The sequence below is a fragment of the Globicephala melas genome, chromosome 11 (assembly GCF_963455315.2).
Source record: "Globicephala melas chromosome 11, mGloMel1.2, whole genome shotgun sequence".
Lineage (NCBI taxonomy): Eukaryota > Metazoa > Chordata > Mammalia > Artiodactyla > Delphinidae > Globicephala > Globicephala melas.
In genome coordinates this window covers 2897202-2916449 of record NC_083324.2, presented here as the reverse complement: position 1 = coordinate 2916449, position 19248 = coordinate 2897202, and the positions used below count along the sequence as shown (strand labels likewise).

The window sequence follows — 19248 nt, the reverse complement described above, 5'->3', positions numbered from 1 at the left end:
GTGGGGCACCCAAAGGTGGGGTACCTGCAGCATGCTGGGCCCAGCCTCTGGGGTGGGCAGGGGCCGTATCCGGGTGGAGACCCACCCTCCCTGCGCCCCTTTCCTCCTCCACAGACACAGCTGTGTTGAGAACAAAGCGGTCGAACACACGCTCGTGCGTGAACCGTGCCGTGAACCCAGAAGCTGCATCGTGTCCCGGCTCTGAGAACACCCGCCTCGTTCCCACCTGAATGACATCATTAGCTAACGTTAACTAAGCACCTGCTGATGCCAGGGCATCGCATGGGGGGAAGATCGGGGCTCAGGGAGGCGACTGCCTTCCTCAGGGCCGCACAGGTGGCGGAAAAGCCAGGATCCGACCACCATGTACACCGCCTCCCGATGGGTGAGCTCCCACATGCAGCGAGGTCCCCGTCTCTCCGGGTCTCCATTTCTGTCTGTGCAGCGAGAGGGTGGGGAGCAAGCCAGAAGGATGCATCCCACACTCACGCTTTGGACACTAATTCTGCCCTCAAATGACCCAGAGAGTATAGGCCAGCACACTTCCGTCACCTCACACAGGCCTCTGCAGAGGGAGGGCCAGCTTCCGAGCGGGGACACACCTGCCCAGGGTCACTCGCAGGCCAGTGGCAGAGCAGGTTCAAACCAAGGCTGGCCAACCCCGAAGTCCACGTCCTTTCTCCAGAGGCCCCCCGCCGTCCCGGCAGAGCTCAGGACTCCCACTTGCCCTGTCAACCGTGCCTTGACCCTGGTGGCAACAGGGGTGCAGAGGAAAACGCCCGGGGTGGTGGCGGAAGCGATGCTTGGCCCACCATGGGAGGAAGCCAGGAGGCGGGCTCTGGTACCAGTTGGCCGCCAGGGGTGTCAGGCTCCTTAATAGCCCTCCCTGGGCCTCACTTTCCCCATTGATAAATTGACGGTGGTGACCACCAGCAGCGAGCCAGGATCCCAGCGGGCCCTCCACGAGGACAGCCTGCCCTCTCCTGCAGTGCGCCCCACCCACCGTCCAGCTGCCATGCACGAGGTGGCCTCTGGGTGCCATGTGCACGAGAGGTGAACAGGCGGCCCCGGGGCAGGACGCGGAAGCCGCCTGAGCAGACAGCCACTTAAAACCGTCACATGTACCTCAGCCTGGCCCTGACACCACACTGCAGGACCCAGGAGGGATGCCTTCCCTTTGGGGTCCGCTGTCTCATCTGGACATCGGGGTCTGACACCTGCCTCTCCCGGGCGTGAACCAGGGAACAGCTGAGAGGTCCAGGTGGGCAGGGGGACACCATGCCCCCCAAGACACTCTCATTCCAAACCTTTGCCAGAAGGTCTGGTTGTGGGAAAAGGGCACTCGTTCTAGTCAGGTGGCCTTGGGTCCCTTCCCTGGCCTTTCCATTGCCTGCCTGTGTGACCTTGGACAAGTCACTTGGCGTCTCTGAGTCTCGATCTCATCATCTGTGAAACGGTAATGATGACGATGATGGGTAACTTGTACTAAGTGTATGCTCCGTGCTGGGACTGCGCTAAGCACTTTAGAAATATTAACTCGTTTAATTCTCATGACAGTCATCCCCATTTGGGGTATCATCCCACTTTACAGATGAGTATATTAAGGCACAGGAGGTAGAGTCACCCAGCTAGCAACGGCAGGAGGTAGGACTCAAGGCCAGTCCAGTGAGGCATGGATTAACCACTGCCCCCCGCAGCCTGGCTAACAATCACGGGACGACATCGCTCCCAGGGTGGCACCGAGCTTCCCCGTGTTGGCCCTGGGCTACGAGCGGAGCATCCCCAGCCAGTGTTGGCTGAGCTAAATGAAACCAACCCAAGGGCAGGCGGCCCTGGAGGAGTTCCTGGCCCTAAACCCCAAGCATTTGGCCGAGGAGCCAGGGAGGTGTCCTACGTCTCCTTCAGCTCTGCCCAGGAGTCCTGCTAGGCTGGGGGGCCCTGCCAACGCCCCCGCCTTTGTTTATGCCCCACGCATCAGGCTGGGTACATTCGTTCCTGCCTCTGCCCCCACCAGCCTCAGGAGGGGGTAGGTGGGGGGACACTGCTGCCCCAGTGCTGCCTGACAGCCTGCCACCGGCCCCCGGCAGAGAACAGGGCTAGGGCTCCGCGAGGGCACCCCCTTCCCCTAGGCCTAGCAGGCTCCCGCCAGCGCCAGGCACGGTGCGGGGTCTAGGGGGGGAGGAGAGGGATGGCAGCGATCACACAGCACTCACGTGGTGCCAGGTTCTGAGCTGCCTCCGGGGTCACCCGACACCCCTGCTCAGCCCTGCAGGCTCAGGATGTGACCCGCCAGGAGGGCTGAGGAAGGAGGCTCTGAGAGGCTGTCACTTGCCCAAGGCCCCACACCCAGGCCCAGGCCCTGCAGGGCTCCCCACGTGGCGGGCTTGGGGTCCCAGGTCTGCCCACTCCCCAGCATGCTCCCCAGCACATGGTGGGGGGAAGCGGCCTCATCTGAGCTCAGACATTCAGGAGGCTCTGGAGCTGTCTGTTGCAAAAATCCCACGCCCGCCAGGACCGGGCTGGCCCACGCGGGCTCCTTTTTGGAGGTTCTCCCCGGAGCACGTGTCTGACCCCAGAGCTCCCGGCCTGGCCCCAGTCTCACCCTGGGCTGCCCCACCCACCCAGACAGCCAGGGCTTGGAGTGTGCCCCCTGGGTTTTGATAACTTGGAGAATAATTTGCAAAGAGGACAAAGTGCACAGACCTTAAGAACAGATCCTGAACACCTCACCAGAACTGGCCTTGGCTCTTCTCTCTGCCCTTCAGGAGAATCACCCTCATTGCTAACACCCCCTGGGCACTCATGGCGTCCTAGGTGTTTACTCCTGGGCCCACCCTCCAGGTGACTACGGTGTCCTGAAAGGCCCAGAATACAGAGGAGGAAAGGGCTGCGGGTTCTGGAACCAAGGCCTCGGCTGGAACCCTGCTCCTCCGCCTGCTAGCTGTGTGCTCTGAGCAAGGAACCAAGCGCCCGTGCCTCGCTGCCTGCCTCTGGAAAACAGAGAGGACGGGGCCGTGCCAACCTTCATCGCCCTCACACCTAGCACAGGGCCCACCACCCCGATGTCTTCATCTCCTGCCCTTGCCCCGGCACTGACCCTTGTGGAAGCGCCCATTCCCCACCCAGGCTGTGCCACTAACCCTGGGGGTGCCCTGGTCACCCTGCCAGGCTGAGGACAAGGTCCTGCTCCCCAGCGGCCCCCACCCAGCCCATCTGCACCTGTGCTCCCAGCCCAGGCCTGGAAGACCCCCCCCCACACACACACCACCCCACCAGGGCCCCCAGCTGCCTCCTACACTGGGCAGAGCCCAGCCCAGCCTGCCCTCCCATCCCCACCCTTCCCCGCCCCTGAACCCCTCTGTCTAGAGAGCACCCTTCACCCTTGCCTAACCTGACACAGCTCAGAACACATACTTTGGAAACGGGCAGAGCTGAGGTCAAACTTGGCTCTACCATTCACGAGACATGTGGCCTGAAGCAAACTCCTCGCCGACTCTCAGCGACCTCATCTGTAGAATGGGAATAATGACCTTCTCCATGGGACTCTGTGCATGGGCTAAAACACTAGCGTTTATCAGGCAGCTCCCCACGCCAGGCCTCTTGCCGTGTGAACTTTCAATCTTTATTTCCTTTAATCCTTAGGAGGTGTGGATTCTTCACCTCAAGAACACACGGCAAGGCTTCCCTGGTGGCGCAGTGGTTAAGAATCCGTCTGCCAATGCAGGGGACACGGGTTCGAGCCCTGGTCTGGGAAGATCCCACATGCCACGGAGCAACTAACCCGGTGCGCCACAACTACTGAGCCTGCGCTCTAGAGTTCACGAGCCACAACTACTGAAGCCTGCGTGCCTAGAGCTCGTGCTCCGCAACAAGAGAAGCCACCGCAATGAGAAGCCCGTGCACCGCAACGAAGAGTAGCCCCTGCTCGCCGCAAGTAGAGAAAGCCCACGCGCAAGAACGAAGACTCAAGGCAGCCAAAAATAAAATTAATTAATTTTTAAAAAACACACGGCAGCCAGGTCGGATCAAAAGAGCCTTTATGGTTCTCTGGAGCAGAGGCTCCGTGGTGACAAGCCTGTCGCCGCCTGCCCCCCAAGGCTGCAGGCCGTGTCGGAGGTGAAGTGGTGTTAGGTGCCTCGAGTCCGATGCAGGGACCAAGGGCAGGGACGGGGTGGGGCGGGGCGGGGTGGGGCGGGGCGGGGCGGGTGCAGCGTCCAAGCCTAAGGAGTTCAGCGTGTTTGACACTTGGTGATCTTGGAACCCTTCCTGCCCCGCCCCCTCCAGCAGAGGGAGCAGCGAGAGGGGTGTGAGGGAGAAGGTAGGAGAATTCAGGAGACCCCCAGATGGCAATGAGCACAAGTCCCGTGGGGGGGTTGATCAGGGACGGCCCTCTTTCCCTCCCCGCCCGCTTTGACCACTAAGCACACACCCAGGCAATGGAGCAGCGGACGCTCCCCCCGACCCCCCGCTTCCTGTGGGGTCCTGAGCATCCCCTTCAGAGTAGAGCTGACGACAAGGTCAGGGCCCCCCTGGGCAGTGTACATCAGGGCCTGGAATTTTGGATGAGCCCAGTGGAGGCTGCAGCCCCCGCCGGGGCCCCGCCCCAGCCCCCTACGCGTACAACCTGCAGGCCAGGATGGAGACCCTCTGCTCCCCTCCAGCAACGCCAGCCTGGCCTCGCCAGCGCCTCAGTCCCCACCTGGGCCTCGGGGCCTGTGGGACCCAGCTTGGCCACCTGTCCCTCCCCGATCACCTGGTCCAGGCCTCACCCTCCTCTGTCCCTCAAGCCTCCAGAGCTAAGGCCTGTCCCTGAGCCAACAGTTCTTCCCCCCAAACCCGGCGCTCTCCCTGGACGGGCAAGATGCTGCTGAAGCAGGGGTTTGGGGGGCTCCTCAGCCCTCCCCTCCCCTCCCCACCAGGGAGGGGCTCTCGGACAGCAGGTCCAGACCTCGCTTTATTGAAGGAGAAGCCAGATGGGAAAACCCACCTGCATCCCCTTCCCTGCCGCCCCCTCACATCCAGGACCAGGGCCCCTGCCTGCTGGCTGGGAATCCAGGGACCCCAGACGCCTGGCTCCAGCCCCCTCTCAGGTCTCCCACCCCTGAAGGGAGGAGGAGAGGGTGCAGAAGAGGAGGGAGGGGGCCCAACTGTGGAAGAGATGGAAGCTTCCTTGGTCTGAAACGGTCGCACTGTTTTGAAAACCAGAACACCCCACCCCTGGGGGCCCTCCCTGCGCCTGGGAGCTTCAACTGCCCTCCTCCCTCCTGGGAGAACTGCCACCTGGTCAGGCCGTGACCGTGACCGTGTGGGTCTTTCTGGGACTCAGGCCCTGCCCTCTGCCCCCACCCGCAGAACGGCCCGGAGACCGCGACACCCAGTGCGGAGAGTGCAGCTGCGCGCGAGGTCCCCCCCCTCATTTGGAAAAGGAGAAGCACTGAGGGGCAGGTGGGCGGGCGGGCGGGCGGGCGGGTGGGCGGCAGGCAGGGAGCCACTCAGAGGGCAGTGTCGTCAGGGCACCTCCAGGGGCAGCAGGGGTGTGTCTGAGTTCTGTGCTGAGACGTTGGCTGGCTGGGGCCCGATGAGCCCCTGGCCATACAAATTAAGGATGGAGTCGGCAATGATGCGGGCTGTACGCTTCTGGTACCCGCCCGAGGTCACCATGAGGATGGGCACCTGGTGGCCTCGGACCAGCCGGAACACCAGCTCATCCCGCTTCACGACACCCTGGTGTGGGGGATGGGGAAGGCTGGAAAGTCCTGCTGCAGGTCTAACCCTGCTCCAGACTGCTGCTGCTTTTGCCCTTCCCCTCTGGCTTCAAGAGAAGCACCACTGCTGCCCACCTGCCCTGCCGCTGCTGTGTCCCTGGACCCTCCCCTGCCCCAGGATCAGGAGGTACCTGCGGACTGATGGACAGCCCCCCGAGGCGGTCCCCCTCAAGGACGTCAGTGCCTGCGTTGTACACCACCACGTCGGGCTGATGCTCCTGGAGGGCTTTCTCCAGGTTCCTCTCCACCTTCCTCAGGTACTCATCATCCTCCGTGCCCCACTCCAGCTCCACCTTCCGCCTGATGGCCTCTGCGAGGGAGACAGCAGTAGCCCCAATGTGCAGGGGTGGGAAACTGAGGCTGGGGAGGGCGAGGACGGCCCATTTCCCCACCTGACTCCCCAGTGCTCGACCTCTTATTCACCCAAAACTAGGCTAAAAAAAGAGCACACAAGCGGCAAGGGGGACCCAAAGGAAAGAAGGGGGATCACAGATGAAACACTGGCCTGGGGATTCAGGGACCCATGTCAGGTGTCTGAGCCCACTGTCTCCGTAAGTCCTTGCCTGGACACCCCATGTGCCCTTAGGTCCAAATCCAGAACATCTGACATTCAGTTCAGAAACGGGTCCCCGGGGCGGCAAAGCGGCCGATGTACGCACAGCGGCCCCGCCGGCTCTTACTGCGCAAATGTCCCTTCCCCACAGGGTGGGCAGGTCCCTGTGTTTCCAAAGCTCAGCTGAGAGCCTCTACCTTTTAATTAATCCACCTGCATTTACTTAGTAACTATGACATTTGAGCTAATGTCTGCCGTCTCGTTTTATGTTCATGTGTCCTCCTCCTTTTTCCTCTCCGCCCTCCGCTGTTCTGGCCAGACAGCTGCACACCTAGTGGAGGGGGCTACTTTAGTCTTCCGGTGGCTACCCCAGAAGAAGGACTCACAGTGCTTATTGGGCAGGTTTATGTGGTCTTGGGTGGGTCAAGTGGCCTTTTTAGGTCTCCGTTTCCTCGTCAGTCTCCCCTCGCAGGGATGCCGAGGATAAATAAATGAAGGGGCCTCTGCAGGTCCCAGCATGTAGGAGAGGCCCCAGAGAGAGCCCCATCCAAGCAAGAGGCCCTGCGGCTGAGGGGCAGGGCAGCTTACGCTTGGCAAAGCGGTCCCCGGGGTAGATGTGGCGGTTGTAGACGTCCATGATGTACACGCGCTTGTCGCCCATGAAGTCCCGCTCGTGCCCGTTGCCCTGTGGGGAACACACGGAAGCCACTCACAGGCAGGTGCCCCGGGAAAGGCACCCCCAACCACACCCCAGGAAACACCCCACGTGCCTGGGTGCGGGCGTGCCTGGGTGTGGGCGGCAGAGGCCCAGCCTGGGGCTTGGGGGATGTTCCTGGGGGAGCGGAGCCCACAGCACGGTGGTGCGCGTCAGAGGCAGCTGGGGAGTGCGGGGAGGTGGCCTGGGGGGGCGGGCCTGTGGGACCCCGGGCCCCACCAGGCACTCACCTGATGGGCATCGAGATCAACGATGGTGGCTCTGGAGACACCCTCCACTCGCTCAAACAGAAACTGCCCAGGGCGGGAGAGGGGAGAGGTAAGGACCACACAGGCCAGAGGACACAGCCCTGTAGAGGCTCCCAGTTAGCGAGGGGGTGGGCCGAAGCCTGTACATGCTTATGGGAGATCAGGCCACCAGGCAGAGCCCTGGGGAGCTGTGTGGCTCTGGAGAAGCCTGTGTGTGTATTCAGGGAAGGCTCCCTGGAGGGGCACGTGCTGTGCCCTGAAGGGCCAGAGGTGAGGAGGTTAAGAGAGTTGGCCCTCCGCGACAGCTCAGGATTCCCGGGGAAATGCTGGGGTGCAGAGCGGGGAACCCCCCTCGAGGCTGTGCCTGGAACTTCATTCTGCCATCTCCACCTTCCTACAGGGCCCAGCCCTAAAGCCTCCTCCTCTGAGAAGCCCTCCTTCCCCTCCCCCACCCTCCAAGAAGGTCTCCTTGCGTCCCCCTCTCCGAATGCCCAGGGTCTGCTGACTTGTCCCTCCTCCCCGTGGGGACAGGAGCCACGGGGCCCATGCCAACCCCGAGCACGAGGCCACGCGCAGGTGCTGAGGCAGCACTGCGGTCTGACCGACGTGGAGACCGCTGCCAGCTCTGCCCCTTCCGGCTGTGCCCTCGCCCCTCTGGGCCCGTTTCCTCATCTCCTCCTCTGTAAAACATGAGGATGCAGGGGCGAGCCCTGGAGGATGGAGGCGGCCACAGGGCTGGGCCCGCGGTAAATGCTAGCCGTTGTCACCACCATCAGGGTCATTATTTCTATCTCACCCTTCTCATAATTTAATATTGACATGGAAACTGTTCCCCTCCGGTCCCCTGCCACTGTTGAAGGCTGTCACCTCTGGACCGTCTCAGGCAACACGAAAAAGCAAGTGTCGCATCTGGGTTTGGGTCCCAGCCCGGCTGAGGGACCTGGGCGAGCTCCCGCCCCTTCTGGGCCTCAGCTGTCTTCTCTACAATGCGGGGTGAGCACACCAGATTGGGGGATTCCAGGGAGGCTCTCGGAGGTGACCCCCCCCACATGCTCTCGGGCACACCTTGATGGCGAGCGTGATGTCTGCGTAGGCGCAGAAGCCCCCGCCCCGGTCGCTGGAGCAGTGGTGGAAGCCGCCGCCTGCGAGGACAGCCGAGGTGTTGCCAGGGCCAGGCTCAAGGCCCAGACGCCCCCCTCCCACCTTCCTCCCAGGGCCCCCCTCCCCGCTCAGCTCCCAGGGACGGCTCCGGGCTCCAGGCTGCCTAAGTCAGCTGACCCCACGTGGGCATGTCACCATCCCTGGGTCAGGAGGCAGCTTTGCCATCGCGGCCACCCCTGTCCACAGTGGCACCAGAGCTGCTGCCCCCAGGACCCAGGCCAGGCCACGGGGCACTCACCTATGTTGATAGCCCAGCCTCGCTCCACGGCCAGCTTCCCCGCCTTTGGAAACAAGCACAGGATGAGGGGTGCGGGCGGCCAATTCCTGCACTTACTTATTCATTGAATCACTCATCCCATAAACACCATTTCCAGCCAGCTCCAAGGTGGGGATGAGCTGGGAGGTGGGGTACAGGAAGCACCCACCCATCCCCAGCAAACCCCGAACTGGCTGGCTTATGAGACATGCGGTGCGTAAGCCCCTGTGCAATTTGGTGAGGAGACTGGAGGAAATCAAAGTTCAGTTCTTAGGATGGAACGTGAGCTGACAAGGGTTCTCAAGCAGCTTTTAAAGGGAAAATGGACAAATTTTTGTTCCTGGAAATACTGTCACCTTATTACTGAAATCCTATAGGAAATCATAATTTTGGGGTGGGCAGTAATATTCTAATAAACTTTCAAAATGCACAAATTTGCAAAGCTGAAAAGAAAACTATCGGGGTCAACAGGTATTAATCCCTGTCTGGGTTGGATCATTGTACATTCAAATCATTTCAGCTCCTCTACCTCCAATCAACTCAGCAGTCTGTGGTGAATTTTAGAGAAAACTACACACAGAATGTGAAACCCAGTTTTGCTGCAACTGTTTGTGACTGTCACACCCACGATGGGGGGGAGGGGCACCATCCATCGCTGACGTCATAGGGGTTTGTTTCCATCTGAAATTTGAGTAGCTCGGAGTCACAGTTTTAGGACATACTCTCCAGGGGGTGGGATACATCTTATACACCAGCAAATACGGTAACTCTAGCAGGTGGTCTTGGGGGCAGAACAGTGAATTCTAACGTCCCAGCCAGGCAGGAGAGGCTTTGGAAGAAAGAGTTCTTGTTGCTACCTTGAGGAATATTTAGGATTTTGCTCAACTACTCAGCAGCACGAGGCATTCTAGATGGAGAGCCCAGGGTGGGCAAAGACCCAGGGTGGGAAGGAGCCTGGGGTGGAGGGCCCAGCCCAGCCGCTGCTCCCCGCCCCAAACCAGCTCCCCACCTACCATTATGGTTCCTCCCGTCTGGGTCCGGAGGGGCTTCAGCACCTTCCTCTGTACCAGGAAGTTGGGCAGGAAGATGACAGGGGGGATTTCTGTGATGGTTGCGACAGCAAAGGACCACTGTGGAAAGAGATGTGGGCCATTGGCCTCCCTCTGCCCGGTGAGCCCAGAGGCAGCAGCGGGGAAGCAGATTCCCCCTGGGCCAGCTTCGGGGTGGCGCGGGGCGGGGACTTCGGGCGAGCGCAGCTCCTTGGGTGAGAAATGGGAGCTCCCACCGTGGCTGAGCTCTGGGCTCAGTACAGAGATGCTCACAACCGCACTCTCCTTAAAGCTAAGTCAGCCCTCGGTCCTCGTGCTCCAAGGCCCTCGGCTGCCCTCTTGTGCCCAGAAGGAGAGCTGCAGGGGACTCCAGGTCACCACGGAGCCCACCCAGAACTGGCCCAGCCCGCCCACTGCACAGAGGGGCACTGAGGCCCCGGAGAGGCGGGGGGCTGGGGGGAGGATCTTTCCTTCCAAGGTCACAGGGAGTCACTGACGGAGCCAGGACTGGACGCCCAGGGCTCCTGCTGTCCAGGCACAGCACAGCCTCCCCATCCACCGGGAATCAGTCATTCCTTCAAATGGGGCTGGATGTCCTCATCCTCCACTGCTGAGGCAGGAGGGTCTGGAGCACCGAGAAGGCGTCTGCACCAAGATAAGGACACAGGCCTTCCCTATAACCTCCCGAGCCCTGGGCAAGCATCCATGCACCCCGCTCCTAGACCATCTCCTGCCTGCTTGGGAACGCCCGAGGTCCAGACCCTGCTCTCCACTGACCCCAAGCAGAGTCCTGGAGGGGCCCCAGCACTTGGTAGGTATTTACTAAGCGCCTGCTAGGCTGCAGGTCCCAAGATGGCACTGCTCCTGGCCTCACGGACACATAGCAGCCCAGCAGGGAGGCGCTGATATGCAACGCGACAGCCTTGCTGGGGAGAGGGAGAACATGGTCTGGCTGGACAGCTGCGAGACCCATGTGTGTGTGTGTGTGTGTTTTCGTGCATGTGTGCAGAGGTGTGCATATGCACATGCATTCAGGTGTATGCGTGTGTGGTAAGGGGCAGACCCAGAGAAGGGAAGACAGCCAGCTCCACCCATCTGTCCCGCCAAGCCCATCACCCAGCACCGGTCCGGCACACGTGAGGCAGAGAACCACTGTTCGCTACAAGAAAGTGAGCAACGAGCCCCTGAAGGAAAACACTGAGTCGATGCCCCCCTCCCACCCTCGGCAAGCCAGCAGGGGACAGAGAATGAAAGAAGAGGAAGCCATAGCCCCAGACAGAAATTAAGAAAGCAATTTCATTTACAACACCTTCAAAAAGAATAAATTTACCAAGCAGGTATAAGACTCATACACGGAAAACTACGAAACGCCGCTGACAGAACTTAAAGATCTAGATAGGTGGAAAGACATCTTGTGTTCATGGGCTGGAAGACCTAACATTGTAAAGATGTCAGTTCTCTCCTAATTCATCTCCAGATGCACAATTCCTGCCAAAATCCCAATGGCCTTTTTTTTTTCTCTGCAGAAATGGAGAAGCTGATCCTGTAACCCCGGGCGTCCTGTTTCCCTGGGACTCTCTGAGACTCGCCCCCCCGGCTGCTCCGTGGCACACACGGGGGCCTGTGTCTCTTCTCCCACAGGCGCCGGGCGCTGTGAGGGTAGCAACGAGGCCCAAGTTGTGCCCAGACTCCCTAGGGCTCCAGCCACAATTTCTGGGACATCCTTGGCATCCTTGGCTTCCTTGGCTTGCAGACCCCACACCCAATCTGAACAAAAGAAAATCCTATTGTTCCAACTTCATAACAAACCCCAAGTTCTGCCACGTACCCCCCCCCCCCAGGTCACAGCTACTTCCAGCCTCATCTGAGAGGCCAGGCTCTCTCACCAGGATCATTGCAACCACCTGCTCCCTCCCAGGCTCCCTGCTTTTGTTCTGACAGACTGGTCTCAACCATTCCCATCACAGCTGCCAAGCAATCCTGTTAAAATCTAGGTCAGATCACGTCCCCCTGCTTGAAACACTCCTGGGCTCCCACCTCCTTCAGAGCAAAGCCACAGCGACCACAGGCCCTCTGTGGCCTGGCCCCAATCATTTTCCGACCCCACCCCTTACCGTCTCCCTCCCATTCCTCCCATCCAGTCACTTAGTCCTCGCTGCTGCTGGAACACACTGGAGATACTCCTGCCTCAGGGCCTTTGCACTTGCTGACCCTTCTGCTCGGAATGCCTACCCCCAGACGCCCACCGAGCCCACTCCCTCAGGGCCCTCAGTCCATGGTCACATGGCAGTGAGACCCCCGGCCTCCTATTTTGAAGGGCGGTCCTCCCCACCCCCTTTCCTGCTGTCCTTTCCCCAAGGCACTGAGCGCCTTTTAACACACCAACTCCGTCCCATCAAGAGAGGGATTCAGTCTCTTCTGTTCCGCCATCATCCTACACCCAGAGCAGAGCCTGGTCCTCTAAACACTCACTACATAAATGTGTCCCGAGCACTGCCCAGCACAGGGCACACGGGGACTACATGTCGGGTCTGCATCCCACCACCTGGCGCCCCACGGCAAACTGTCACAGGGTCAGCACAAGGCAGGAGCCTGGCCCTGGCCCGACCCAAACCCCACCCTCAGTGGGGCCGACTCTGGGCCTTGCACACAGCAGGCACTCAATAAACACTTGTTTCCCTGAATGGACGTCATCTGGCAAACATCAGGCCACTGCACCTCGTTCAATGCCCAGTGTATTAAGCATTGAAGGCCACACCAGTGCAGGGCCAGGCATGAGCCCGGAACACGGGTATGGGGCAGTACGGGCATGGCACACACAGGACCGCTGAGGAGAAGCAGCCCTGGGGGTCCTGCAGCAGAGAAAAGAGGAAAGAAACGTCATGGACATCAGGGGCCAGGGGGCTGTTCCCGAGAGCAGCCCCTAGACACCACACAATGCCTGGAACGTGCATGGGTCTCACCTGAGCGTCTGGGGCACATGACCCCACATCACTCTCCTGTGGCACCTGGAACAAAATCCAAACTCCTCCTGAGGCCTGCAGGGCTTGTGGACCAGGGCTGCTGGCCTCCCTGACCACATCACGTGCCACGTCAGCGTTTCATTCCCTTCAACCTGGCCACTCAAGCAACCCTCTCCCCTTTGGGAGGCCAAGCCCCCTCCCTCTCCAGGCCTGAGACTCTGGACATTCTTCTTTTAAAACTCCACGAGTATCACCTACTCCTCATTCTTTGATCTCTGCTCACACCTCACCTCCTCTGTGAGGCCCTCCCTGACTGCTCAAGCTAAATGAACATACCTCTGCCTAATTACCCTTTTTTTTCCCTTCATAGCCCTTGGTGCTCTCCGAAATGCTCTTGTACGGTTACTTCTTTATTTTCAGTCTTCTTTAATGAAATACAAATCCATGGGAGCAGGGAAACTTGCTTATTCTTTTTTTTCTTTGCATCCAGTACACAGTCAGTATTCGATATAGATGTGCTGTGTGACTGAATACTTCTTCACCTTAGTAGGTCATGTGGAAATCATCATGTTTCTCCTTTTGCTCTGGCTGCCAGGGAGCTCCAAATACATGGCACAACCATAGCATCTTGGTTATGTTGGCATATCTGAAGTCTCCTCCTGTCCTTGACCTCAATTTTCTATTTGGGGCTCTACTTGTTTGCATTATTGCTTATCTCATAGTAAGCTGCCTTCAGGCTTCTGGGGTCCCAAGGCCAGGCATGCAGTCAGTCCCACACCGTTCCCTGAAAAGCCCCTCAAACGGATGAAGCCCTGGAGCCCTGGAGCCCATCCCCCATCCCCAGCGTTATCCTGGCACTGGCTCCAGCCTGGCGCCACTCTGTTCTGGTCTCTCCCTGCCCCCACCCTCACCCTCCGGACTCTGGCAGGCATGTCCTCCTGACCGAGCTGCTGGGCTGTGACCACGCATGTCCGGGCCCTGGGAAACCAGAGCAGCCAAGTGCTGGGCTTCGTGCCAAGGCCTCGCACACCTCGCTCTCCCGGGAGCCAGGTTTCAACCTCTTCCTGGTAATCTTTCATGAGCTCACACTGTCACGGATCCATCTAGAATTCTCACAGCTCAGGCCGGCGTGGAGGAGGACGGAGGGCAGCTGCCGTGGCCTGGAACCCGGAAGACCTGACCGGATGCCCTGCCTGGGGTCTCCCCCGGGCCTGCTGGACTTCCCAGGTGACCTTGAGCAGGTGGGGCCTCTTTCTGGGCCTAGGTGTTTCCACCTATGGGGAAGAAGCCTGGTGACCTCTGGCGCCCACTCTAGCTCTGAGTCTAAGATGAGTCCTGCTGGGAAGTCTAGCGGTCAGGGGTCAGGACTGCATGCCCTTGGGGACAGAGAACCTGTGGCATCCCTGACACACCAGGTTCTGATGCCACCCCGAGCCCAGCCTGCCCTCTTCTCCCACACAGGGGACTGACTGAATGCCTCTACCCTCAGAACCACACTGAGGAGAGCCATGCAGCTCCTCTAGAATGAGGTCACCACGGGCAGACCCCATGTGCTCTGCAGGTGGGCTTCAGAAATCTTCCAATGAGTTGCTACATTAAGAAATCAGGAACTGTCACTTAACATCTGGATTTCTGGCTTCTTCTTTGAAAGCTGGGCCCACGGTGGAGTCTGGGCGGCAGCCACCAGCTTGGGAAGGGCAGGAGCTCCAGTTGTCCCAGACACCACCCACCACTTGTTTATGTTCCCTGCTGGGCCCTGGGGCGTAAAAACTCGTTTTCAGCCCAACAGTTTCCAACACGTCTTTAGCTGCAGAAGCCCTTGAAACAGTATCTTATACTTTAGCCCGAGGTAAAAATAGGCCAAAGTGGAATAGCTTTGGTTGGATGGGGACAAGGGACTGGGGCCCCCCACCCATCATCCCAGCAGGGGTCTTTGAGGCCTGTCCACATAGCACAGATTGAAAGTCACTGATGCAGAAGCCCAAAACCCCAATGAAGGTTCAACCCCCACCAAGCGGCCATCCCTGCTTTCATACTCCAAGGATGGGGAGCTCACCATCCCCTGGACTAGCCTAGCCCACCCCTGGCATCTGCCTTTCTAGGACACCTCTCTCCTGTCGGGGATCACAGACTCACATGCTCCCCCTGCACAGGGACAGGAATGGAGCCCCTCGAGGCTGTGCATCCCCAGGCTAAGCGCCCCCTCCTCCAGCCCCTCCTTCTGGCTGGCAGCCCCCAGGCCCTGTACCTTCAGCTCGTTGAGATAGCGTCTCGTGTGCACCACCAGCAGGTCTTCGTCCGAGGCCTCCCGTGCCTCCACCAGCATGCTGTCTGATAGAAGTTTCTCTTCTGAAACCACAAAGCAGGCCCCATGCATCCCTGCCGCCTCCAGGCCAGGCCCAGCCCCAGCCCCTCCCACAGGCTGGCAGCCCTGCCCCAGGACAAGGTGGGCCCTGGTGGCTTGTGGGCGGTCTGAGAACGGGCCACCTCTCAGGCCAGTGGGGACAGCGGCCAGGCCCTCGGGCCAGGGGACATACGACATTGTGCACAGTGATCCTCGTGTTTCCCAGGCCACTGACAGCCGGGAGGCGAGCTCAAGTGTGACTGGACACCTTCTAGAGGCAGGTAGCACACGGGTCATTAACGCTGACTCTCAAGGTGAGAAAAAGCTCTTCTGATCGATTCTCCCTCCACCTTGGGATGACATCATGGGGGGTTGGTATACGGGGGGCCTCTCTTTAACACCTGCCTGACCCTTGCTCATCTCCCTTTTTTTAACCCCCCAAAAGGAGCAATCAGTTTCACAGTACGCAGCAACAGTAAGCTGCCTGAGCTGAAATAACACTGTTGTTTTCATTGCATTTATTTTTTACCATGACCTTCTATTTATGGCAAATGAAACTGGCTTTTTCCATTTAGATGACATAATGTTTCCTTTTAAAACAGGTTTATTTAAGTTTCTTAAAACGAAGGCTAAGTCAATAAAAACTATGAAGTAAATAATGGAACAGGTGGTATGAGGCGATGGCAAGGGACCAAGAGTGGTTTGCAAATGACTGATGTTTGGGGAAAACCATGTTATTTCATTACCACATACGCATACACCAGACAAGACTTGCTCCCTTTTGCAACAGAAGAAATAAGGCAGAGAGGATGAAGTGCTCTAGGGCACAGTGACAACAGGACCATGATGCTCTGGTTCTAGGGAAGTCGAAGGACAAGGTCAGAATCTAGGGGACCTATGCTAATGTGTCACTCTTAGAAACCAACCCTGGTAGAAACCAACTAGTTCCATACACTTCTCACAAAGAGCTCCACATATAGCAGGTATCCCGCCCGCCCCAAACACTCCATGGCTCCCCACTGCCTTCCGGCAAGGAACCAGCTGTTTTCCTGGCGGTACCCAAGGCCCTTCACCATGTGACCCTGGCTCCTTTCCACCCACCTGCTCAGAGGAAACTCAGGAAGATGGTCAGCTCAGAGTGAGGGGGACAAGGAACCCTTATGTTGCGCTACTGGGTGACACAGGAGCCCAAGAAGGGGCAATGAACACAGAGACTCAGGACCACTGGGAGCAGAGTATAAAGGACCCCATTCAGGAAGGCATGAGAACAGCCAGGCGAGAGGCAGGATGGCTCCGCTCACCTCACCAGAGCTCTTGCCACGGCTGCACACCACTTGTACTCTTTTCTACTTAATACTTTTCTTTGAATATGCACTCTGGTCACTATTGCAAGTGGAAAATCAGTATCCCTTGTCATAAACAGAAGTTAACCAAAAATAAAAACAAAAAATATAAAAACAAATAACAATAACAGTGTTATTAATCTCTAACTTGACTCTATTTTCTGCCAGGTGCAGAGACTGAGGCTCGCTCTAGATTTGCTAAAAAGGGAGATGGGCTTAGGTGTTAAAGACGGGCTAGCCCCACAGTGAAACCTCCCCCAGGCGTCATCAGAGGGATTGTGCGATTTAAAGATATGCAATGTTTCATCCTACGCCCGGCAACATTTCGGGTAATATTTCCTACTTCCCTCAGTTAAAGAACCCACAATACAAGGAACTAGAATATTTTTTTTCACCAGCCTACTGTGATGCCTGAATTTTCCACATGAACCAGATCCCTAGATTACAAACCACAATTGAAACAACGTGCTCCCCAGAGCACCACCCCACTCAGGGGATGAGCCATGAAGCGGACGAGCCTGGGGCTCTGAGGTCCAGGCCCCATTCCCCCACTCAATAGCTGTGTGCCTTTGGGCACATTTTCTAACTCTCTGGGCCCCAAGTTCCTTCATTTGTAATCCGTGAGGTTGGAGCAAAGGCTGTCCACTTCCCAGACTCTAGGAGCTTGTGGGCTATGGACAATGCATTCCTCCAAGCATCAGTTCCCCTTCTACTGGGTCTCCAGGGGCAGAGACAGGACTTACGTCCACAGCGATGGAGAGCCAGTGAAGGTGTGCTACGGGAGCATATCATGCTTAGAAGTCTGTGTTGGAAAGACCCTTTTGGCAGCACGGGTGGGAGGCTGTCTCAGGGCTGACACTGGAGGTGGGAGGGCCTGGCGCTTGTGCCAGGGAAAGAGCAGCAGGTGGGCTGGAGAAAGCAGACGTAGGGTCCGAGTGGGGCGTTCCATACCTTTTAGGAAGCTGATCACTTTGCCCCATTTTCCTGCATCAAAGGGGTGCAGCTTCTCCAGGCCCAGGAAGGTTACGTTGTAGCGCGGTGAGTACACGATGGGCCAGCGTGACTCCGGCACATGCTGGTACAGCTGGGTTGGGTGTGGCCTTCCATGGGCACAGAGACAGACATGCACAGACAGGAACAGTCTCACCGTGGGAAGCAGCTTCCCCTTCCGCGCCAGCAGACTGGGATTGAGCAGACAGCCCTGACCCAGTACCACCAGCTCCCTCGGTGGCAGAAAAAGGGCCACTTACGAACAGCAACAACAGTAATAATAGCGGTTCCTTACTGAGCTCCCTGAACCATTCAACCCAATCCTCACAGCAGCCCTGGGGGGTAGGCACCACCATCCCACCGGAGGCTCCGGGAGGGAACCAGGTGCGCCCAAGGTCACACGGGTCTGTGGAACAGCAGATGTGAACCCAGGTGTGTCTGGCAGTAAGGCCTCAGCACCTCACCTCCACATGATAACAATTACATCAACAGCTCTGTGGCCGTAGGCCTCGCTTTCCTCAACTGTAAAATGTGTGGCTGTTGAGAAGAATGAGATAACGCATTTAACAGCTGAGCACAGAAAGCGCCCTTTCCCTGAGAGCTGAGGTGACAGTTCCCAGAAACAGCAGGTCGGGGCTCACGCAAACTGCGGCCCAACCCGGAGCCAGGAATGGGGTCACCTGGGGCCCCGCCGCGCAGCTGACCCCCATAACACCTCCGCAGCTGCCGCACAGGGAACAGAAACCCGGCTGCCACTGCGGGGGCCTCCGCTTAGCTGGTGGGGTCCGAGGGCAGACGTCAGAGCTGCGCTTGTAGCGAGCCCCCGCCGGGACGGCGCCCCGCGCCGGCGCCCGTCCCGTGGGCCGCAGATTGGCGGCGCTGGGCTGGTCCGGCACGCGGGGCCGGCCTGGCCACAAGAGGCCCGAGCGCCCCTCACCCGCCATACCTGGGCCCGCACCTGGCGGGCTCGCCCGGCCGCCCGCGCACTGGTGCTCCCGCCCACCGGGACCCCCGGGAACCCCCCGGGCTTGGCCCGGCGCCCCATCCCGCGCCCCCATCCCCGCCCCCGCCACACTCACATGCCGGGGCCGGGCCCTCCCAGCGCTGCCACCACTCCGCGACCGGGCGGGCCGGGGAGCGGCCCCGCCCAGGACACGCCCCCAGCCTCTGTCGTCTCCACTGGGGGCGGAGCTCCGAAGATTCGGCTCCGCCCCGCCTCCACTCGCGCCTGCGTCACAGCACAGAGGTCTGGAGTCCCGCACAGAGCGCCTCTGCGGGAGGGAGGCCACGCCACCCAACGGCCTTCAAGCGCGAAGTCCCCCCTTCCTCAGACTAACACCCAGTGAGATCTCGCCCGGCTCGGAAGCCGCGCCCCTTATGGGGAGGACCGCTCGTCCCAGAGTTGGAACGGGAGGCATCGCCCCGCCCCATGGGAGGGGCCAGTCTATGCCCCGCCCCCGGCCGCCAGGCCTTCCTGCGCGGTCTCAAGGCTTGGGCGTCCTGGGTGTTAGGGACGCCGGGCTTCCCGGCGGACTCCGAGGCGGAGCCGCTGTGTGGCCTTGGGCAAGCGTCCGGGCTCTGTGGTCTCTGTTTCCACGAGTAAAATGGAAGAGTGGGGGCCGTGTGTTCTGGCCCTGACATCTCTGACCTAATGGGATGCATGACCACACTGACTTGAGGCCACCCACTCCCCCCCACTGCCCAGCCCCATCTGGCGGCTCTGACATGAGACAAGCGCTCTCCACACAGTTCTTTAGGCTCTCTGAGCCTCAGTGACCTTACCAGTAGAATCAGACTGGTGATCCAGTCTTCAGGGTACAGTTGTTTATCTGCACACTCACCCCGGCCCCGCCCCGGGAAG

General features: G+C 59.2%; 1 protein-coding gene across 1 annotated transcript; it reads right to left on the bottom strand.

The window, feature by feature from the left end:
• Nucleotides 1-4020: 4020 nt before the first annotated feature.
• On the bottom strand, nt 4021-18729 carry HDAC11 (histone deacetylase 11). The gene is made up of 10 exons (XM_030849525.3): nt 18467-18729; nt 17349-17497; nt 14959-15059; nt 9712-9828; nt 8681-8723; nt 8347-8423; nt 7264-7326; nt 6907-7003; nt 5897-6075; nt 4021-5724 (listed from the first exon to the last, which is right to left on the bottom strand). Coding segments are annotated over exons 1-10 (1044 nt in total). The 5' UTR covers nt 18469-18729; the 3' UTR covers nt 4021-5508.
• Between the last annotated feature and the right edge of the window lie 519 nt (nt 18730-19248).